Raw genomic sequence first — 24,185 nt, forward strand, 5'->3', positions numbered from 1 at the left:
AAGTGTGCTGTAAGTCACAATATTAAAAAAAATATTTTTGAACAAATTCCTTACTTTACAAATATCATTCAGTTAGATAATAAACAACAAGGTCGGAAACATTCTATTAGTGGCCTTTTTTTTTAAAGGCTAAAACATCCTACATGGTTAGCAATATTTAAACTTCCCCGTTTATCTAATAAAACACGCGATTATTCCCTACTAGTCAACATAATACCTACGGCAAAAAACTGCAAATACAATTTTAATGAAATCATTATTATTATGAAACGGCACATAGTCGGAATTAATTTGACTACTTGGCTATAAAACCATGTATAAAACCCGTTGACAATGTTGGCGAGTAGTGACCCTTAAGCTAGTAGTCAAACTACATTGTGCAGTAGCTTTCTGGTACTTCACTGCATTCAAACTGTATTTGCTTAGTAATGTTTTGCCATTTTGTATGTAGTTTTTATTAACTTATGAAAATAAAACCATTTCTTGGCCCCCGGATCCTTTCTTTATAGGTCCATGCCCGGACCCCTTTCTTGACTGCTGTGAAGACATGCCCATGGCATTCACCTTTCGAGAACACTGGATAAACCTGTTATCTTGTTATTAATGCTAGGCATGTTCTTTTGAATGTTTTTTTCTTTTAATTTGTTATTTATTAACACATTTTATTTAAATCTTATTTTTTGGTAATGCATGACCTGTAACGAACACATTTGAACGTTTTAGTTTCTACAATAAACTCAAGTACAGGTCAATTTGATATTTTTTCTCAAAGTATGAACACATTTTTCTAAGTAGCTTTAGTTAACCAAACTACATTCCTCCATAGGGTAGTTTGCTACAGTTCAACTTCTTCGGTGTAAACGTCATGCTGAGTTTAGCAAATTACCAGCAATGACATTATTAAAACTAAGCAAAACTAAGCTTTTAAACTACTATCTATTTAAGCTTTTAAAGTAGCTTCCCAAACTGTGTTTGGCTTTTATTTTGAAATGTCAACCATACAACCGGATATGAGCTGGTGACAGCTCGCTCTCTCACACACCGGAAGTATTCGTCGGTTTTGGTGACGCTGCATTAGACTGCAAGACATGGACCGGTCTAGTAAGTGAATTACGTGTTTAACTTCGACTGCAATGTTATTAATGTATGTCCTACGTGTTAATAACCCTTTGTATGCTATTAAGGAAATGAACGTTTTGAGAATAATTGACAAAAGAAGAGCATTAAGGTGCACGCAGTGTGTTGCTTCCCTACTGACGTGAGCTAGCTCGCCTCGAAGCTAAAGCTGCATTGAACGAGCGAACGTTTTCTCAATGAATGAATACTGTCAAGAGATGTATATACAACAATACAGTATTCATACAAGAGATGGCGGGTTATTAAAACGAATAATTGTTGGTAATGGATACATGCACTTCTCTGTTTCTGCAGGGCTTTTCGGTGCGTTCCTTTTCAGCCTGTGTCTGGCTGGAGCTCAGGCGCTCTCCCCGGCACACCACCTCTCCCTGGCCGATGTGGACCGACTACAGAACCTCTTGAGCCAACCCTTCACCGACCTGGAGTCCGCATACTACTCCGTCGTTGGTCTCAGCAAGCTCGGAGCAAACATTCCCGATCACGACGTAAGAAAATAATTTGTATAGTAGATTAGATACAAAAGATTTGACACTTTATTAGGCATTGAGTCAAAGTTCCGTTTTTGAATGTGCTATATATTTGACATGTAATCCAGATTGTCTTTTTTGTTGTTGTTGTAGGGCGTATGTCAGTTCATCAAATCCCAGCTCGATCCCACTAGTGTCGACTCTGTCTTCTTTGCTGCTGAGGCCAGTCAAGCCATTTCAGGATGTGAGGTATGAGAATATTCTCCTTGCCTTGGCCTATATTCAAACACTATTGAGTGTTTTTCAGTGTGTATTTAGACTTGAAAAAACATGGATGACATATTGAGAAGCCCCTCTTCTCTTGGAATCACAGTATATGTTTTGAGTATGTGTTGAGATCCTCACAATTCCTCAAACAGATCATTAGTTTGACCCGAACATTGCCATGGCAAAGTGGACAATGCTTTTCAACTTTGCAAACCTCCTTAGTACCAAAGAGTTAACACTGTATTGTTGCTCACTCCATAGATCCCTGTGTCCAATGAAACCCGTGACATCCTCCTGGCAGCCGTCAGTGAGGACTCCACCATGACTCAGATTAACCGTGCTGTTAGCGCTCTGGCCTCCCTGGGTCTTCCACTGGCTTCCCAGGAAGCAGTAGGTGCCTTGACGGCTCGCATCAACAAGGAAGACAACGTTATGGCGTAAGTGTTGCTTGCTTTGTTTCAAGAGAGCGCAGTAGCATTCCGTCAGCAAGCAATTGCAATTTTAATTGACAACAAACGTGTGTCTCTTTTTTTTGGGACAGCATCACCTCAGCCCTGCAGACAGCAGCCCGCCTGTCCCAGGAGGCTGAACTAGGAGGAATACTGGAGGAAATTGAGGTGAGCTCTTTACTTCTCCACCAGGTGGTGCTGTGTCGCTTTTCAGTTTTTTTTATAAAGCTTTTTACATCCATTTCTCTTTGTTCCTCTTAGGATCTGACAGCTCGTTTGGATGATCTTGGTGGAATCTACCTCCAGTTTGAAGAGGGACTTGAGGCCACTGCCATGTTCGTGACCGCTGCTTATTCCCTGTCCGATCACGTGGACATGGAGCCCCCTCTGAAGGAGGTAGGATTCCTGTCGGTCAAGTAGGGCTAGTCTGAAGTCATTTGAATATTCTGCATGTTAGGTTGGCTTTTTTTATAATTTCTTTTGTTGCAAAAACTACAATACACTTTGTCGGCAAGTGATCATTTTCTATTTATTTATAGCCGTTATTAATTCATAGAACATTTAAATTAAAAGCTCATTTAGGATATTTCATCATTAATCAGTGCAGCGCATACTTTTAGTCACCTGACCTCAGAGCTCGCCCACTTCTTTCCACATTGCCGTTGAATGGGCTGGCCGAAGATGCTGAATATATATATATATACACTTACAGTGTGGGAATATTTCAAATGACGCAACATTTCAGCTCAATAGCCTCAATTGCATGACATCCACAATTCTCTGCTAAAATAGATGTAGAAATAGCTCTGCAATAGCCCACCACTGTAACAACTAGAACAGAAACCTGAGACTATATTGGAACTACTCGTATTGTTAAATAAACCAGGCCAAGTGAAGAGGGATCCCTTTCATTCTTCAATCATTATTTTATTTATTTACAATAATCCTCACAGGATTTCTGTTGGAACTCAATTTTACATAAATGTCAATTGAATATGAAAAAAACAGGGAGTATTCAAAGCCTACAAAAATGGCATTCTAGACAGCCCTATTCTCAAGTGGGATTCCAGTTGTTTGGGCTTTTCTCTGTATGCGTTTTGTTCTCTGTGAAAACTGACAGGAGATTGTGCTTCCCCCCCACAGGACCAGGTCATCCAGCTGGTCAACTCCATCTTCAGCAAGAAGTCCTGGGACTCTCTGTCTGAAGCCTTCAGTGTGGCCAGTGCAGCCGCTGCTCTCTGCACCAACCGCTTCCACGTGCCGGTGGTGGTCAGCGCTCAGGGCCCAGCCACAGTGTCCCACAGCCAGCCCACCCTGCAGGTACACACGCTGTTTAAAATCACGCCATTAAGTAACGCTGTGCTAAAATACCGAAACGGCAATATATCGTGATATATATTTGTACCGTATCTCCGTAAACTACGAGTTCCGTTCATGCAGATGTCCCAGTAGAATGTCACAGTTGATGTCGCGGTACGGCTGTTTGCCTCAAATGGCCTGGTTTTGAATTTGAATTAAAGTTTGCTCTTTATTATCAATAAAATGTGATGTATTAAGACCACCACAGATCTTACACAGGAACTTGTAATTCAGCTGTTTTTTACATTTTCATTGGACTATGTGGAATATATCATATGGTGAGCCCTGTATCGTGACATATATGGTATGGTGAGCCCTGTATCGTGACACATATGGTATGGTGAAGTCCTTGCCAATGCAGCCCTACCCATCATAGTGATGCTGTTCCTCTGTCTTGATTCACAGCTCCTGGTTACTGACGTCATGTCTCAGCCTCTGGACTATTCCAAAGTGCTGGTGGAATCTGCATACTCTGTGGCCTCCAAGAGCATCATCTTCACACAAGCACCCTTCACACTTAACGAGTATGTATCATAAAAGAGATCAGTTCTAGCTTCACATTATCTACCAGGGCATCCCCACTAGGAGGTGATGTGTGCACCTGACTCAAGCTAACCTGAATGCTAACCTGAATGCTGGGAAGATTTGTTTGTTGCCAATCAATCAATCGTCCCAAATAACCCAGAAGTTATTTTATTGATTATTCACAGCATTAGTTAGCCTTCGACAAAGAGCTTTACACTAAGGCTTTGTTTAATCTCGGGGTAATTTGGATGAAGCTCGGAAGCCCAAATTTTTTTATTCGGGACAGCCCTACACCTTACCTTTTACATTCATTTATTACTCGGCACACAAAACTATGTCTAAGCACATACGAGTTATTTACAAGATGCTCCCACTTGGTGTTCTCTCTGCTAAATGTCTACTGTGTCTATGCAATCACTCATTCTACTTTTCATTCTTTTTTTCAGTGGCGTCTTTGAACTGAACTTCATGTCCACCCAGCCAGCCAGTGGTTATTACCAGTTTACTATTGCAGTGACCGGGGACAGCCGACTGGTGGCCAATCACGTCGAGGTAAGGGGCCGGATAGCATCAGAATCATTACATTTAACTGGAGTGGAAATGGGTTGGCCAGTAGATCGCTGGTTACATGGTGATTTTGACGCGTGCACTTCAATAGTTTGAGAAAGTGGTGCAAGGGAAAAGTCCTGTTTTTGAGGCAGGAATCTTAGGTTGGTGTTCATGAGCTAACCATGCCTGTATACTCTTTGTTTAGGCACTTGTATGCTGCTGTCATGCCCTCACTTGATGTAACGTTGTGTACTTGTGACTGTGTCCACCTCTAGCTTAAAGTGAAGGTATCCACTGAGGTGGCAGTCACTACCATGGACCTGTCTGTGGTGGATAAGGACCAGAGCATTGGCACAAAGACCAGCAGGTTAGGAGACAGGTTAGATCATTGATTCCCCTTAGCAGAATAACAATAGAATGCTAAATGATTTTTTTTGTTAATGACCCAGGGTGGACTATCCTTCCAAATCCAAGACCATATTCACAGCAGACGGCCATCAGAACTTTGCCATGACCTTCCAGCTGGTTGACGTCAACACTGGAGTGGAGCTAACCCCTCACCAGGTATGTAACGGGGGCTTGTTGCTGACTTCAGAAATCAATTCTATGCCTTGTCATATACATTAGATTGGTCAGAACTACTGTGACCAGTTAGGAACAATTTAGCTCAGTCTTTCTCAAGCCACTACTTTTCAAATACTGAGGTCAAAAATGGCAGACCTCTAAATAACTGATTTTTATAATTCTATAATTAGGCCTACATTTGCCACGCTGGGGCCCAGGAATTGTTATAGATTTATTTTTTATATAACAAAACCCCCCAAAAAAATGACATGACTTGTGTCTTAACCCATTGATGACTATGGCAATCTAGGATGCATGTCCTTAATGCCTGAGGGTTTTCTGAAAAAATAGTACGAATTGTCAAGTCTACCAAAACCTTAATATCTAAGCCTGTGTAGCACATAGAAACATGAAATAAAATACATTTAAAAGTTAAGGTTCACAGGTTTTATTTAAACATGCTCCGTTAGCGCTTACAAACCAACAAATATTTCTAAAAATCGTCAAAATTAGATTAATTAGAAAATTATTAAATATTGTTAATAAATAGATGCAATGTGTTGTGTGATTTTCGTCAGTAGTCTATAGTAGACCTTGATTCTGCGCACCAAACGCCACTAACTGTTCTGTCGCCGACATAGCTGGCGTATTTTTTTTATTATTTTGTTTTATTTTTTTATTTTTTATTTTTTTGATTGACATAATTTTCGGCAAACCACACAACTTTTGGGTGGTCACGTGGTCTTAAAAAAATCAACAAAACCCACCTCATGTGTATTTGAACCAATGACAGTGCATTCTATGCTGGGAATGCCATGAAAATTAGATAAAGTAATAATGCTGCGCGATGCAGCATCAGGCAGGAGAGCCAATGTGGCATCGCGCAGCAGCCGTCATCAATGGGTTAAGTGAGGGATACAGACACGGTTCCTTAACATTACAACTTGTCTATTCATCTCTTGTTTCAGACTTTTGTCCGCCTGCACAATCAGAAGACCGGCCAGGAGGTGGTGTTTGTGGCCGAGCCCGACGCCAAGAGCCTGTACAAGTTTGAGTTGGACACAGCGGAGCGCAAGTCTGAGTTTGCCTCCATCTCCGGAACCTATTCCCTCTGTCTCATCGTTGGGGACGCCACGTTGGAGAATCCCATCTTGTGGAACGTGGTGAGTGTCTATCGAGGCCTTGGCAACAATGTGTAACCTATGAAACCAGTGATATTGAGCCCTAAATCTGAGTTGTGATCTTTCAAAAGGCCGATGTTGTTCTGAAGTTTATGGACGAGGAGGCCCCGGCTACTATTCAGCCCAAGACTCTTTATGTACCCAAACCAGAGATCCAGGTAAGGCTTCTTGTTAATATCAGATTGACACGATTATGAAGGAATTCCATAGCCATCTGTCCAGCAGTTTTTTTAAATCTCCTCCGGTCTTTGCAGCACCTGTTCAGGGAGCCGGAGAAGAAGCCTGCCACTGTGGTGTCCAATGCCTTCACTGCACTCATCCTGTCTCCCCTCCTGCTCCTGCTCATCCTGGTAATATAGCCATCTTTGTGCCAACAATGTTTTTTAGTTCATTTTTCTATTTTCTGCCATCAACAAAAGCTGTAGAGCAACTTGTAAAATGTAGACCAATTTAGAATGTGGTCCGCTTTCATTTAGAAAGCATTTATCTTACTAACCTTAAAAACCTAACCTACTTCAACTATTTAATCAAACCCAATATATATATTATTATTTTATTTTTTTCAATGGAGCATTCAGCTTTGTTGTTATTGTCATATTCCTAGAAAAAGCCCTTCAGTATGAAGCCTCCATACGCAGTGAATGAGTGCTCCAGTACTGCATGGATATAATGCTTCTTTTAATTTGAAATCACAAAAGCTATGGTGTATTTTTTCTCCCTGGCATTTTCAGTGCTGAGTAATAGTTATTGTTGCAGGGGATCGGTGCATTGTGTGTAAGGCGGTAAACACATGTTCAGACCCTTTTGTTTGCAGCTCTTGCAGGAGATGAGAATCACATTGTCTTTTGTTCTCCTCTCTCGTCTGTAGTGGTTGAAGCTTGGAGCCAACGTTTCTAACTTCAGCTGCTCTCCCAGCACCGTTCTGTTCCACGTAGGACACGCAGGTGAGTCCCAGACAGACTTTACCTTCATCACAGACCACTGTTTTAAAGCCCTTCATTTCATATCAATCTGCTCTTGTTTAAAACCATTCAGTGAATTGCACTACTGGCCTTGTGCATCATCATAATTCATTTCAGCAATGTTGTATTCATGAAAGACCACACCCAAAATCTTGATATGAAATACACTGTGTCACATTGCATGTCTGTGACGCATTGCATTTCTTTATTTCTGGTATACAGTTGTGGAAGGTTAAAATATATATATATATATATATATATATAGCGATTAAAAAAAAATAATCTAATTAATTACAGGCTCTGTGATTAATTAATCGCATACTTATATGACACTTTTATGCCTGTTTATAAACAGCTGTATAGCCTACTACAGTTTGTTTCTCTCTCTCGCGCGCTCGCTCTTCGTCTCTCGTAACTTCTGTCTCCTCCCCTCAGCCAGCTTTATACATGAACTAGCGCCAAATTTTCTCAAAAAAACAAGCAGACAAAATTACGACTTTCCATCTCCCACAACAGACAGCGCTGCACTGCCACCATTTCATAGCCTACTCATAGGCAAAAATATTCACACACACACACACACACACACACACACACACACACACACACACGGGGCGGGTGCTAGACAGCTAGCAAACAAAATTGGAGGAAGATTGAGAGATATGGCCTACTCACTGTTTTGAACCTAGCCTACATTGTTGCACCCACTAAATAAATAATGCACGGACACTGCGGAGAATTAAGTAAGATGTCTTCCTACCTTCATGCATCCCATAAACCGTCCATAGAGCCCTCGAGTCGGCCCCTTTCCCTTGCTTCTCTCTTTACCTTTCTCCCTTTAACCCACGCGCCCGGCCCGGCGAGCTACAGGTGCAGCTCCGCACCACTTTTGCACCGGGTCAAAAGGCATTATAGAAGTGCGATTAATCTGCGTTAATTTTTTTAATCGCGTTAATTTTTCTGGGATTAATTAATCGAAATTAACGCGTTAATTTGACAGCCCTAATATATATATATATATATAATTTTTTTTCTTTCTTTTTTCTCAAATTTCCTGTGATTTCAATCCCCTACATCAAGGTTAATACTAGAGGGTTAAGCTGCTTAGGGCCGCACCTCAAAGAATGTCCTAACTCACCCTGTATATGAAAAAGACCCAGCAGCTGTGATGTTACTGTTGAAGCTTACTCTGTTTTTTGTTTGTTTGTTCTTTTTCAGCCATGCTGGGCCTGATGTACGTGTACTGGACTCACCTCAACATGTTCCAGACCCTCAAGTACCTGGCCATTATCGGCGGTGTCACTTTCCTCGCCGGGAACCGCATGCTGGCCCAGAAAGCAGTGAAGAGGTAACTTGTTTCCTAGAGTCTTCACTTTACAGAAGACGAGTGCCCGAGTACTTTGAGACCTGTGGGTAGTTGATAGCCTTACACCTGATGAATGGTGCCTATCCCATATTGGCAGCTCTTCAGGCGGTCCCTGGAGGCTGATTTCAATGGCACGCTCTCTGCCAGGTGGAGGGCTCGTGCCTACTTGGACCGGCAGAGAAGCCAGTGTGGCTCTTAAGAGGGCAATTTCCCCATCAATATGTAGTGCCCTTAAAAGGTCCTAGTGAGCACTCCCTAGCCTGTGTCACTGACTCAAGACAGTTGATAATTGTTCACTTTTCCTTCTGGCTCTTACGACAGCCCATTTAACCCTTTCAAGACAAGTAGAATGTTGCTAATGAGGATCTCAGAGATGTCTTTCTCTTCCAGTGAGGACTTTAGTTCATTCTTTTTCCTGCTAGTCTCGCTCTCCTTTGCAGCTGGTGCCTGTGTCCTTTTTTCTTAACCCCTCTATCCACACCTTGCTGTCTCTTTACTCTTTCAGGATTGCCGCAGAGCAAAGTAGTAGGTTGGCAAAGTATAGGAGCCTACGATAAAACAGCCCCCCCCCGTTTGTAACAAATGCATCGATCGTTCTTCCAGGCTAAAGTAAGGGCATCCTCATAGGCTGCATTTTCAAATATGGCTGCCATCGTGCATGGCTGTGTGGTTCTCACTCATTCTAACCCAGAGAGTGTTCACGTGTACTTGCCGCTCCCGCCATCCCCCCCCCAGTTTGCCCCTTCACTCATTACACCATGGTCATTACAGCCATAGCCGTACCAGTAACCTTGGTAATCCCTCCATTGTGGTATAACACCCATGGTTCTGTTCTGGTTGTGCTGTTAACGTTTGACATGTTTTGTGTTCATCCGCCCAAGATATGCATTTTTCAAATCTTAGGCATTTTGTCATGGGAATTTCTGCGTGTTCCGTTTGTTGTGCAAGCGTCTACATTAACATGCATGATGGACCCTCTAAATGGCTTGTGCAAGATCAGGTTTTTGATCTAATGTTTGTAATAACTAATGTTTGCTTAATTTTTTTCTCCCTTCCACAGAATTGAAAAAAAATAAAGGAAAAAGAAAATTAAAAGAAGTCACAGACGGAGCTATTTTTTTTTTGTCATTCAACAATGCATGGAATCAGACTTTAAACATGGCGTGGCAGTTCACCTCCCCAAATCCACAGTTTTCAACATGCAGTTTGTCCCTGTCGCCAAATGGAAGGACCGGAGATATGACAGCATCTCCGGGGACACACGCTTACTGACCGATACACACCCACTGAGGGCTGTAAAGCTACTGATACATTGCACTTCATCTTCCTGTGAGATTTCTCTTCTTATTGTCCAACACGCCAGTGTTTTCTTAGTCAGCTGGGATTTTTATTTGTGGTTTGTGGTTGTTTATTTTTGTACATTCCTCTATGTTGTCGCTCAGTGCCCAGTTCACCTCGTAACAAAAAGCGGTTAGTCAACATGTTTCAGCCAATTAAAATACCAAACTAAGGAAACATTGGAAGTAGCACTGACACTTTGACTTGGCCAGTGTGTTTGCCTCCTTGGTGCATCGAATGTAGTAGTCTCCTATTTGATACACAGCTGGTATCCCCCAGAAAAATTGTTAATAATGAAATATGGGCAATTTGAGGATATGATGTTTTTGTAATGAAGAAGAGGAAATAAAAATTCTGAGGTGAATTTAAGTGTTGTGGCCTTATTTGTAACACAGCTACAGTAGGAAGTAATCTCTCTATGCCTATCTCTTTCTATTCTACATACTACATCCGACGATGAAAATAATCTAGTTAGGATGCAGTAGGCACACTATTGGGACATATTTTACATATTTATTTCATCATAACATGTCGCCTTGATCTTGCTTTTTTATCCATTGCATCCCCGTTTGTTGTCATATGGAGGCTCCGTCGATGTGATGTCACTTCAGGTGCGCACTGGATTATGGGTCAGAATCGCCCAAATAGGATGCTTTTTTCAACACTAAAAATCTCGGCCGGATGTAGTAGATGTCCGGGTCTTTCTGACCATCCTAAATCTGGCCATCCTAAATCATTTTTCTACCATACTAAATAGTAGATAGTATGGGTATCAAAATGCAGGGCCAGTGTAGCTAATGTTAGCACTAGCAGCAATATCTTTCTAAAGTTAGCTCATGCTAGCAAAAAAGCCAAATATGGCTGTGGCAGCAACACCCCATGATGTGTGTTAATCTCAGCAAGGGTGTGTGGCTGTTATTGCTTCACAAAGTAATGTGTCTTTTATAAGAGCAAGAAGTTGTTATTTCTTCTTCGGAAGATAGTGTCACTTTAACTTTGTGCTAAATGGAATGCAGCCAAACAGGTGCCACAAAAACTAATAGAAGAGCAGACATTCTGTAACAACCCACCCAGGGCTATGAAGAGGCCTACTCAGGTGAAAACAACCATCTGTGGAGGCTTTAAAGCCCCCGCAATTCATCTTTTCCTCAATCAGCTTCTTACTGTGAGTGCTAACCTGTCCTGTAGCCAGTCATTTGTAGTCCTATTATCAGCACAATGTACCACATATCGCATGTGATTTAAGCAGGCTACTCAGTATGCACAATGGCACCCTTCAGAGTTTTACATTATTAAATACATTTTATTATTGGACAATTGCATTTATGCCTATGCATTATTGTCCAAGCAGCGTTATGTAGCCTAGTTTGTTGAGGTGCAGCTCGTTTGACATATTTTACACAATATCGGGGAGTTTAAAAATGATTATATACAGTATATTATGGGATGTTCTTCAGGAATTCCATCATTATTATTTTGACTGTAGGTCTTCCATTAGCCACTTTCATCTTAGCATTTCTTTTAAAGCCAGATCCCACACTTAAAGCTCCTCAGCGCCATCTTTTCTCACAGTCATTAGATAGATTGTGTAGGTTTTTATTCTTCACAGCATCAATGGGAACTTAGAAAATAAATGACACATATAATGTTCATATGTAAAGTAAATGGAAACAAGCAGTGAAAACACCAGGTGAGCTGGAGCTCTCTCTCTCTCTCTCCGACCACCGATCTCAACTCAGCAGCCTGTAAAGAGGGGAAAGACCCAGGTTAGTGAAAGCTCAACTATTCATTATGTTTTGAGATGAATACTCTGAATGTGAACCACTGACTGTGTATAAAAGAGATAAAGACATTCCCTGCGTTCCGAATCCCATACTCTTTCTTTTTTCTATTCTACATAGGCCTACTACTTCTGACTATAAAAATAATCTAGTTAGGATGCAGTATGCTACAATTGGGACATACTTATACTTATTTTATTTCATCATACCAATGCCTTGATCTTGCCTCTTGCGTTTATATCCATCGCGTCCCTGTTTGTTTTCATATGGAGGCTCCGTCGACGTCACTTCACGTGCGCACTGGATTATGGGTCAGAATCGCCCAAATAGGATGCACTTTTCAACACTAACAATCTTGGCCGCATGAAGTAGGACATCCGGGTACTTCTAACCATCCTAAATCTGGCCACAAGAATCGGGACATCCTAAATCTTTTTTCTACATACTATATAATAGAAAGTATGCGATTCGGAACGCAACCTAAAAATCTTGGCCGAATGTAGTAGACATCCGGGTACTTCTTCTAACCATCCTAAATCTGGCCACAAGAATCGAGACATCCTACATTTTTTTTTACCATACTAAATAGTAGAAAGTATGCGATTCGGAACGCAGGGATTGGAGCTGTACTAGGCTGTGTGGTTATTATTAGTATTTACCTTGGCCTCAAGACATTCCCGTGCACTCGTCTGTACCTCCGATCACTCTGGACTGACGTCAGGTCTTCTTTATAGGTTCCCTCGTAGATATCTGACTGACGCTTGATGTAGCTCTCGCTCCGTTGTCTGCACGTGGAGAGAAACATCCCACGTCTCATGTTTAGGTGTGTGTTTTTGTTGTTAAGATCCAGTTGGATATTATGCACATGATCTGAGTGCTATACCTACCCCAGCCGCTTGCCCATGATTGTCTGGAGGAACTTCCTGGCTGAGATTTGGCCCAGGACTTTCCTGTAACTGTTTGTAAAGATGGCATCAGCGTGGCGTCCTGAGCTAAATGAAAGAGAGTGGACGATTCTGCATCAGTTCAGTTATTAGTACACAACAACAGCATTTTTGAGTAGCTTGGGTAAAGGACACGACGCAATGAAACGACAACTTAAATACAGTTGTAGGAGTTCTCAGTTATCTATCTGGACATCTTGCTGTCAGCTGTTCAGCTTAAAGGTGGTGGTGGAGATTCTGGAGAATGCTTGTTGTCAAAATCACTCTTTGTCCAAATCAGTGAAAATCTCCTCACAATCTGCTATCTGATCATAGTGTTTGTGTGTGCTCTGAAAGACAATCAAGTGTTAATACCCAGCCTAGGCTCTGTAAATGGGCATGTTGTTAGCTACCTATGTTTACTTTGTATACATACCAGTTTACAGAGCCTAGGTTTTATATCAGTGCAAACACAATACGAACAGGTATTGGATCATGAGGAGATATTCACTCATTTTGACAAAAAAAAAAAGAGCCAGAATCGCTGGACACCTTCAAAGGGTCAGCTAACCCAAATGACAAAAAAAAAGCACATTGCTTTACTTAAGATGACTGTTATAGTCTTTGTTTACTTTCCACAGGTGTGGAGATATCCTTCCATCTCAACTTGCTGTGAACAGTTTCCTTTGGAACGTTTCCAAATAAGTAGACCCTATAAAACAATTAGAATGTTCACAGTCAAGTCTGTGAAGGATCTCAGAAGAGCTGGTGCACCTTTTTCTGAAAGTCAAAGTCAAAATTATTTCTATAGCACATTTCAAAACAACATCAGTTGACCAAAGTGCAGAACAAGATACAATACAAAACAACATATAAAATACATGAAAAAAAGTTAGGAGTGTCAAAGTCTCAACATGTGTTAAAGGCCAATGCAACAAAAGTGAGTCTTCAGCAACGTATTAACCTGTTCAACTTTAGAGGGATCCAGGTTCTATTCATTCACACACAGTCATACTGGTGGTGGTAAACTAGTACCAGCTGCCCTGGTAAATGCACTGGTCTGATCACCTCAAAAGCAATTCCATTCACCATTTGGGGGTGGAAGGCAGAAATGTCAAGAATTAAACTCTTATCTGCAGAGACCACTAGAGGTAAGAGGTGAGTCTATGTGTGTATCTTGGGTAAAGCGAGCCTTAAAGCCTCTTAGTCCATAACAATAGAACGTGACTGACCGTAGCTCTGCTGGCTCCATGGGGGGACTCATCTCCTCCTCCAGCTGCTCTGCTGGATCCTTTAGAGAAGATGTCATCAGGATGGATGTATCCCTGCGACCAAACCTGAGAAATATATATGGATTCAAATATCTGCCCCAAAATACTACAACCAGACTAGATATGTAAAATGTATATGAATGTCAGCCCAGAGCAGAAAGTGAACTATAACGTGGAGTTAGGATGAAAGAGGGATTTTTAGGGACACCTGGTACAATCGTTCTGCAAAGTGCTCCTGTGAAATGATATATTCGGCTCTTGAGGTCCTGTGAGTAATACATAACATCTTGACCCTTTTTAGCATACCAAGTGCAGAGGTGACGGCTGTGACATGCAAAGTAACCTGTGGCCGCTTTTGAAAGGTCCCATGCTACTGTGCGTGTGTCAACCTTGACACTGGGAGCAAGACTCTCCCTGCGTTCCTAATCACATACTTTCTACTATTTAGTATGTCAGAAAAAAGATTTAGGATGTCCCGATTCTTGTGGCCAGATTTAGGATGGTTACAAGTACCCAGATGTCTACTACATGTGGCCAAGATTTTTAGTGTTGAAAACAGCATCCTATTTGGGCGATGCTGACCCACAATCCAGTGCGCACGTGAAGTGACGTCACATCGACGGAGCCTCCATATGAAAACAAACGGGGATGTGACGGATATTAAAGGAAGAGGCAAGATCAAGGCGCAATGCTATGATGAAATAAATAAGTGAAAGTATGTCCCAATTGTAGCATACCGCATCCTAACTAGATTATTTTCCATCGTCAGAAGTAGTATGTAGAATAGAAAAAAGAAAGAGTATGCGATTCGGAACGCAGGGATTGTCTCAAAGCTGCGTTATGTCAGGCATCCCCGCTGTCCATTGTCTGCTCGGAAATGTTAAGATAACTATTGTTTCCCACTTCACTCGGTAAAGCTCTCCAACCATTTCAGTTTTAACTGAAGCCTGGCAACATTTCATTATTATAACGATACAGAGAACCTGTATGCTGTATTTTGTGTCATCTTGGATGCTTGACAGAATTCTTCAAAAAACAAGAATATATATTCAAAGTAGGCTATTATAACTTTGAATATATAGCCTACACATTTGCTTTTAAAAATCTTGTTAAGCTTAACTACTTTTCTGTAGAGTAATCTAACCCAAAAAACACTCTTTCACTTTGAAATCTTTGTTCTTGTACACACTATATGATGATTTAGTATTGTGGTTGATGGTCTCGGGTCCAGTTCTCCACAAAGTATGCACATCTGCTGCCATTAGTAGTTAATTAAATAACTTTTAAAAACACTAACACTAAGGACCATTTAATGGAAATCAATGTGACGTGAAGGATGTTCAGTGAAATCAGTCAGGACTTACCTTATGGATGGGTAGAGCGGGGAGCCCGACAGAGACTGGGCCAGGCAACAGAAGAGCAGCAGCAGCAGTGCAGCTCTCTCCATCCTCACAGTGCTGGAGAAGGAATGGGCAGCTGGAGGTAAGTGACAGGAGGAGAAATGACATTAGAAAGAACAGAAAAAACTAAAAGAAAAAACTGCTGAAAGCACAGTTCTCCTGAAGCAGCAGCATCATCGCTCAGCGGGAGACATGAAGTCATAGCAGGAGGAGATGTATGCAGTGACCCAACACATTAACGCTTGTTTTGATTTTTTTTTCTTCAAAATGACCATATAAGGGCATCACACACATGAATTATATAAGATACGCTATATTTATAATAATATAAACTTCATGTATATACACCACCTTTAAAAAAATGGGGTTTACAAAATTGCTTTGACAATCAAAGACAGACAGACAGGGCTAAGAGAAGGACCAGGCACAGGCAGAGTTCAATTAAAACAGTTCAAGCAGAGAGAAATGAATAAATAAGATAAGATAAAAACCAATAAAATATATTATAAAAATAGATAAGTAAATACAATAAGTTTATATGAAGTAATAGCACATGTGTTGGAGTTACCGGGATATGTGATGTGGATTGTGCTGGTCCCTTGCAGTGTCTTCTTCATGTGGTGCCCTCCATCATCTCTCACTGCCAGCAAACACTGGAGCAGGACTGTTTGTTATCCACTGCATCCATGGTCCGTTTATACTGGACCTGTGGCTCCCAGTCACTCCCCCATCACATATGATCTCTCTCTCTCTCTCTCTCTCTCTCTCTCTCTCTCTCTCTCTCTCTCTCTCTCTCTCTCTCTCTCTCCTCTTGAGCTGAACTTATCTCCCGGCATCAGCATAATTACATAAAAAAATGCAAAAGGTAGAAAAAGGTTTATGATATAGGTTGTAACAATACTGAATGGAGGAAAACGACAAAAAGATGTCTGGCACATTACCACATTGTATACATTAATGAAACATTTGTATTTAAATTTTTTTGCCATTTCTTCCTAAAACAAAGTCTATAACTAACAGATCCAGCGTTTGCAATGAGGTGTCCAAACTACGGCTGCCCGCTTTTTATTGGCCCGCGGCCGATTAAAAAAATATAATGTAATATGGCCCTTTTAATTTTTAGATAGTTTAAATGCACTCATTATATTACAGAGAAATATGTCCCATAAAAGAAAAAGAGCACCAAGCCCATCCCAGAGGACCCTTTATAATATTTTATTTTAAATTTATATTATTATGGAAAATCCATGTGTCCTTCTCCAATAGCTTATAATTCATCTGACACAGTGTCTCCATTTTTTTCATACAAAATTCTTCAGCTTTAGCCTCTTAATTTCCCTCTCAAAGTGCACCAGATTCATGCATTTCACTTTAAAAACTTAAAAAATCTCCCGGGGGGGCATACCTCCGGACCCCCCTTGGAGGGGCGGGATCTCGGCTGGCTACTATTTTCACCCAGCTGGACGCAAAAGCAAAAAACACTGGGTGTATCAATGGCATTTAACAAAAGGGGAAATGTATCTGTTTAATGTGCAAGTAAAGTGTTGCCGTGAAGAAAGATTACAATTTACGAAGACACTATGAAACTAAACATCAGAGCAGCTACATGTCCTGATAAATGTGTTATTTTTGCAAAGTGGCCCTTCGTAGATTTTTCTGTATGTGGCCCTCAGTGAAAAAAGTTTGGACACCCCTGATCTAAAGGACCCTTATGGGGAAACAAATAAACTGAATTAAATAAATCCAACTGCAAAATGCCTGTGTTACTGGATGGGATTAAAGCATGTGCGAGAGCCCAACATTTCACTTGTCAGTTCATGGCTGCAAAGCCTACTTATGATTAAAAAAGAATATCCATGTCTGTAGATAATATTTTGTATAATAAACCTTATACTGAGTGAAACAGATTCCAGCTAACTTTTACCACAGGAATGTCTGCATTACCTTTTTAGCAGCTAATGATATAATAACAGCTGATAATGTAACAACTGCCAATAATGTTATAATATTTCAGTTTATATTGATAATGTAGTTACTTGCCAATAGCGTCATACAAATTCTGAACCAATAACGTAATAACTTTTTGCACATAATGTACTTAGTTATTACATTGTGGACTGGTTGCAATAGCAAGGGCAAGTATCATGGAAGTATGATCGTCTCCAGATATTTTAAAAAATACTGTAATGTAATAACTTATTACAGTAAGTGAAAAAAGTTATGATGTTACTGGTTCAGAAATGTTATTATTACCTTAAATCAAATCAAATCAGTTTTATTTGTATAGCCCAATATCACATATACATTTGCCTCAGTGGGCTTTACATTCCATACAGTAGAGTAGCCTATGACACCCTGCCCTTAGACCCTTAGCTCGGCTGAGAACAAACTCCCAACCTTATTGGCAAGTTACTACATAATTGGTTTTATTACATTAAAAAACTGAAAAATGATAACGTAATTGGCAGTTATCAGGTTATCCGCCGTTCTACAGCATTCTTGAAAAAGAAAGGCAGAGTGCTATTGGCTTTGCTGAAAAGAGAGAGAATCGAAGAGAGCAGCTTGACCTTCCCCAAGGACATCCAGCTAATGATGTGGATGAAAAGTGCAGATTTTGTCACAAAAGCAACAAATGATGCACAGGTCAGGAGTGCATCCAGAGAAAATGGAAAGCAGAATCCTTGCCCATTGATAGTTAGAGTCACACTATCACAGGTCTTTCTGTAGATTGTACACAAAAGAAGAGCTGCTCTCTTAGATTATTTCTCTCTGCTTTTCTTTTTCAATGATGCCATCAATAACTTTATTCTTGTGAATGTACCATTTGTGGCCGTGAAGGCCAATTCGAAGGCCGAATGAGCGTTGTAATTGAGACGGTCTCCGCAGGTCTCCATAGAGCATTTCCGGTTTGCGTAACAAGCCGTTGCCTTGCGTGACGACTCGCCACTCCTGTGCTATCTAGCAACCCGGATTGCTGCCAACGGAAACAGCCTTGTCAACGGAGGAAAAAATAAAAAGAAGTTGCCTACCAGACGAAAACAAAAAAAAAGTACAAGAAGAAAGAAGGACAAGAAAAACAAAAGAAAAGACAAGAAAAAAATAAAGAAAGATAAAAGTTAATAAGATGGAGCAACAAACAACTGTTTTGTTATTTTTTAATTTATTTGAGGAGTTAGAGGAAGAAAAAAAAACGCAATGAATCTTGGGATACGTTCGGCCGTGAAGGATCCATCCGTTGGACCCTTCAAAACCGTGAAACGAAGGCTGCATTTCTCGGCCGCATATGAAGGAGCCTTCCAAATGGGACAAGCCTTTGCGCACCACTATGACGCAATCGGTCTTCAAATGCAGCCTTTGTAGGCTGCGGCCCCTCGATTGAGACACAGCCACACACACACACAGTGCCACACAAGAAATATTACTACGACCCACCACAAGGTTAGGACTAGGCCTATTAAAGGTAGGCCTATAGTGTGTAACTTCTGTCGCCCCAATGAGGAATTCTGAGTAATTACAACAACACTGTCGGTGCCTCTACATGAGGTAAAGCCTTTCAGTGAAGGCACATGGATTTCATACCTTCTGCTGTACGTCCAGGTTTTTTTTCTTAGCAGTAGAATCAACCTGAAACATTTATTTGGCTCTTCTTGGGATTTTTCTGAGCTCCTGCACCAGTGTCAGGGGGCGACACCAGTTTGTAAACACTGCCATACTGAGAAATACAGAGAGAGTTTTGTAGAGCTGATAGGCTTACTCAACATTGTGTCAACTCGTTTGGTGATCGCTTGAATGGAACCAAAATTCATGAATGGGTTAGGGTTAGCCATTCACGAAAAAGTTTCGCACTGTAGCTTTAAGACTGTCTGTCTGTGTTGTTGACATCAGCCATTCAGGTCTCTCGTGTGCCATTTGAACTCTGAGCTGCTTCCTTTTGTCAGATCAGGATCCTATTTTTAACCTCAGATTAACTCTCTCTCTCACACACACACACACACATGCAGATAGTTGACCTGTTGTCTGCAGGAGTACATGCTTTCCTACGCACTAGGATGTGCTAAGGATCATTCTGTTACGGACTTCACACTTTCTACTTTTTTTTATTTACACACACACACACACACACACACACACACACACACACACACACACACACACACCATGTCTTGGGCGGGGAAGAACCACAGCTATGTCGTGGGGGGCAGAGACCCTCCTCTATCTGACCGGGGAGAGACCATCATCGGGGTTTACCTTCTACTGCTGGGCTGGCTGTCCTGGTTTGGAAACAGTATAGTTTTATTCGTGCTCTACAGACAGCGATCGACACTCCAGCCGACTGACTGCCTGACCTTTAACCTGGCCGTGTCTGACGCCAGCATCTCTGTGTTTGGTTACTCAAGAGGAATCATCCAGATCTTCAACGTGTTTCGAGACAGCGGCTACCTCATCACCTCCATCTGGACCTGCCAGGTGGACGGTTTCTTCACGCTGCTGTTCGGTCTGAGCAGCATCAACACGCTAACAGTGATTAGCATCAGTCGCTACATTAAAGGCTGTCACCCACACAGAGCCCCTCTGATCTCGGGCCCCAGTGTGTGTGTGTGTCTGGTTCTTATCTGGCTGTGTGCTGCCTTCTGGGCGGGCGCTCCTGTGTTGGGCTGGGGCAGCTACACAGACCGAGGCTATGGAACCTGTGAGGTGGACTGGTCTAAAGCCCGGTTCTCTGGCCTGGATCGATCCTACATCATATCCATCCTGACGTCATGCTTCCTGCTGCCTGTTGTTACCATGGTGTTCTGTTACACTTCCATCATTAACACAGTGAAGAGAGGGAATGCCATGTCTGGAGACCTGACTGACAGACAGAGGAAGATAGAGAGAGACGTCACTATAGTTTCCATAGTGATCTGCACAGCCTTCATCCTGGCCTGGTCTCCCTATGCGGTGGTGTCTATGTTTTCTGCCTGTGGATTCTACGTCCCAAACTTAACCTCCATCTTCACCCGACTGTTTGCCAAGTCGGCCAGCTTCTACAACCCGCTGATCTACTTTGGTCTGAGCTCTAAGTTCAGACGGGATGTGTGTGTGCTGCTGCCCTGCGCCGGACAGGCCCCAAACACCGTGAGGCTGAAACGATTCAGACCGCAGGGAGACGGGGGGAAGTTTAAGGTCCCTACCAACCGCACAGACAGACAGGCAGATAGACAGGCTGACAGACAGGCAGACAGACAGGCAGATAGACAGGCTGACAGACAGGTAGACAGACACACAGACAGGTTTATGGTCCCTATGAACATTACGGACAGACAAGAAGACAGACAGGTAGACAGACAGGCATACAGACACGCAGACGGACAGGCATACAGGCAGGCAGACATTGATGCAGACAGACAGGTAGACAGACAGGCAGACAGACAGGCAGACGGTCAGGCAGACAGACAGACATACAGATTTAAAGTTCCATACTACTACCAGCCCAGCCCAGCCCTGTACACACCACCGTCTCCAGAGCGTCTCGATAGCAACATGCCCCGCCCCTCGGACACCGGACCAGAGTTTGAGTGTGACAGACTCTGAGCTAGCTTGGTCCTACCAGACCATAGCCTGGTCCTACCAGACCATAGCCTGGTCCTACTAGACCATAGCCTGGTCCTACCAGACCATCGTACTTCATTTCATTTGTACAGAAGGTCTGGAATCGCTCAATTGACAAACGTTAACTCACTTGAAGGCGGGTGTCTGTTGAAATTCAAAACTATTGGATCTGCCCAGTGCCACTCTGGATCTGCCAACCAATCACATAATGTTTGGTCGTATGTCATGCGCCAGCTTCTGACTACAACTGAAACTGGCGCACAACCTCAACATTCGAGGGCTTGGCGCACAAAGGGCGTAAGTGACATTTTCAGAATTTTACAGGAGAGCACAAACAAACTTTTTATTGATCGTAAATATTTAACAAAAAACAGCATATGGAAGCAATCTCTACTTTAATAGAGATTAGTCTTAAAGGAATTAATATTTTAGAAAAAATATAAAATTTAAAAATATGTATTTATTAAAATAAATAAATAAATAAAGTGTTTATCTTAGTGTCCATATTGTCTCCATCATATGTGGGTATATCAAATTCTCCAAACATATTCTATAACACTTTTTCTGTAGTATAAGTGTTGGTCTTTTCGGCAATCCCTCCATATTGTCAGCTCTTGAGCCTATTTATGATGCACTTACGCCTATTTTGCTCCAAACTCAACCGAAGGTTTTCACTTATGCCTTTATGTTTTTAGCCTTTATTTCAAAAAGTTAAATGTTTAGTGATGTTATTCTTTTACCATTTGATAGAACTTATCAAGACCTTTAAAATGATATATAAAAGTCATTTTCGCAAAATATGTCACTTACGCCCCTCGCTCTGTTCAGCCACTCGCTCTGTTCGCTGATTGGACTGGTAAAAAAGCGAATATACTGTGGACCTATACTGACTACTGAAGGAAATACCGCTCATTAATACAGTTGATAGGAACCTAGAACCAGAACCAGTCGGGTTCTAAAGGATCAAACTGATCACATCTCTCATGATGTCATCAGAGGGTTAATGTCAACGCCTCATTTTTATGGAAGAATGTAAAGCTAACTCAGTTGATTGAAGTATTTTTGTATTATTTAATATAGTCTGTTTGTGATATTTTACGGGTCTGGTGTATCATGTTGAAATCGGCTTTTGAATTTTTTTCTATTTTTTGTTGTTTTTATTCTTTAACAACTTTATTCAACTTTTTTTAATCGTTTGTTTCGAAATAAAGATTTAATTTAATAATTCATTAATATTTAACACGCACATACTCTGTGTCTGTCTGACCCCCTCTGTTGTCTTGTACATGTTTTGAAATACATTTCGATAACTTTCTATCTTCCAATAAAAGAACCAAACAAATGAAAAAAAAAAATGCTTGGCCGCATATGAAGGAGCATTCGAAATGGGACAAGCCTTGACCATAGATAGTAAATAATATGGATGTAGCATCCGGGCTGACCTCAGTTATTCACACGGCATCCAATAATCCTGGTTTGTGCGCGTCGCCATCTTGTGAGATTTTTACTCCGCCTCACTCCTCTTGCCGAAAAGGGGAATCGACGTCACGTCGGGGGGAGGGAGATAGCTGACGTATACCTCCGAGGCAAAGTGAGGGACAACGGGCGGAGAGCTGTCACTCAAGAGATTGCGCCAATACATTTTAACCTCCAAAAGAATAAAAACTAGCGTGGGCCAAAAAAATTCACCCCCCTCAGTGTTGTCATGGAGATATGACCTAAACATACAGAATAAAATGGTTTTGTGGCCCAGGCTGTAAATAGGTTTAATAAGACTTTGAAAACGGCCTATCTAACAAGTGAGTCAAAGAAAAACTGCTCGTCTTGGCGCCACCCCCAGTGGCACTTTCTGGTTACTACAGTTGTGGTCACTTCCTTATTGGATGCTGGTAAAAATCGCTGAGGTTGGGGCTTGGCCTTGACACGCCGCTATGACGCAATCGGTCTTCAAATGCAGCCTTCGAAGGCTGCGACCCCTGAATTGAGACACAGCTACAGTGTGTTAGCCACTGAGCTAACCAAAGCTAACCCCAGTCAAGGAAGTGGAGAGGCTTCTGCTCTGTGCGCTGGGCCTCGTGAAGTAGCAGGGAGGAGCTTAGACCTGAGTCTTCTGTTTACAAAACAATATCAACAAATACTACCATGTAAAATCCAGCCAGAGAGAGGAGGACTGTGCAGATAAACACACCACCACATATTCTAGTGGGACAGAAGTTATCATTGAGAGTGATTATTTTGTGTGACTCTATAATACATTTTTCATTAAAATGTTGCATAGTATGCCTTCAACAATAGCCTATATTGAGGGTTCATACCTTCTCACGAGGCCCGCCCACACAAATGGCTAGGCCCCTGAAAAGGTCCAGTAAATGGGCCCCCTTGCTTTACTCGTATCAATGCGTGTGCTCATCCCTAAATAAACACATACATGTAGGCCTATCTGTAGAGAGAATAACTATATTATTGCTGACTTAGCCTAGCCTACTTACCAATTTATTTTAATACCCTTACACTCACGCACTTGTTTAATACTCAACAGATCTCTACAAAATAATCAGTTCACATAGAGACATAGGGCTTCTTTAGTATTCACTAGGTTTATTACAGGAGCAGGCAACAACAAAGCAAAAAGTTTTTTCACACGTTTTCTATGCTACTAGTTTCTGGTATAGGTTATATTTACACAAACTGCCTGCACCAGGGAGAGGGACACAGTTTAAAAAATTGCACTTTTGTTTGTTTCTGCACATGACATTATATCCTTTGAAATCTTTTTGTGTTATTGAAATAAATAACACTAAAACATCAACAAAATGTTTCACACAAAAATGAAAAAGTCAGTTCTCTACATGAATAACCAAAACAACCTATCAAAACTTTAAAGTTGGCCTATGTTAAGTTGCAACATTTAGGCTTTGTTCATTCTGCTCTCATCCCTAACTTGTTTTGTTAATTTTACTGCAAAAGAATTACTGCAAAAGTAGGCCTACTGAAAATGTTTATTGAGAAAATGCTAAAATGCCAGTTTAGCAGCTCTAAACTGGTGCAGTGAAA

The 24,185-nt window shown here is 41.5% G+C and overlaps 3 protein-coding genes across 3 annotated transcripts; 2 read left to right on the top strand and 1 right to left on the bottom strand.

The window, feature by feature from the left end:
- The first annotated feature begins 1,042 nt into the window (after positions 1-1,042).
- rpn2 (ribophorin II) lies at positions 1,043-10,528 on the top strand. Its single transcript, XM_080025419.1, has 17 exons — positions 1,043-1,101; positions 1,432-1,622; positions 1,758-1,853; positions 2,133-2,308; positions 2,413-2,488; positions 2,582-2,716; positions 3,464-3,640; positions 4,085-4,203; positions 4,651-4,756; positions 5,029-5,120; positions 5,203-5,317; positions 6,286-6,480; positions 6,570-6,656; positions 6,753-6,848; positions 7,367-7,442; positions 8,679-8,808; positions 9,887-10,528. Exons 1-17 carry the CDS (start codon positions 1,089-1,091, stop codon positions 9,900-9,902), a joined length of 1,896 nt encoding a protein of 631 aa, XP_079881545.1. The 5' UTR covers positions 1,043-1,088; the 3' UTR covers positions 9,903-10,528.
- Positions 10,529-11,894: 1,366 nt separating this feature from the next.
- ghrh (growth hormone releasing hormone) lies at positions 11,895-15,586 on the bottom strand (the record flags this gene model as incomplete). The annotated part of the gene is made up of 5 exons (XM_080026650.1): positions 11,895-11,907; positions 12,605-12,730; positions 12,833-12,937; positions 14,101-14,205; positions 15,504-15,586. 5 exons carry the CDS (start codon positions 15,584-15,586, stop codon positions 11,895-11,897), a joined length of 432 nt encoding a protein of 143 aa, XP_079882776.1.
- A 4,111-nt stretch (positions 15,587-19,697) lies between these two features.
- LOC307249799 (opsin-5-like) lies at positions 19,698-21,113 on the top strand (the record flags this gene model as incomplete). Its single annotated transcript, XM_080026651.1, has 2 exons — positions 19,698-20,705; positions 21,012-21,113. The coding sequence occupies 2 exons, from the start codon at positions 19,698-19,700 to the stop codon at positions 21,111-21,113; spliced, it is 1,110 nt and encodes a 369-aa protein (XP_079882777.1).
- Between the last annotated feature and the right edge of the window lie 3,072 nt (positions 21,114-24,185).

Source organism: Ammodytes marinus (assembly GCF_949987685.1).
Source record: "Ammodytes marinus genome assembly, chromosome: 4".
Taxonomy (NCBI): Eukaryota; Metazoa; Chordata; class Actinopteri; order Uranoscopiformes; family Ammodytidae; genus Ammodytes; species Ammodytes marinus.

Coding starts and splice junctions, on each gene's coding strand:
- rpn2 (XM_080025419.1), top strand. Junction 3,641..4,084: donor ACAGCCAGCCCACCCTGCAG/GTACACACGCTG, acceptor CTTGATTCACAG/CTCCTGGTTACTGACGTCAT. Junction 6,657..6,752: donor TACCCAAACCAGAGATCCAG/GTAAGGCTTCTT, acceptor CGGTCTTTGCAG/CACCTGTTCAGGGAGCCGGA.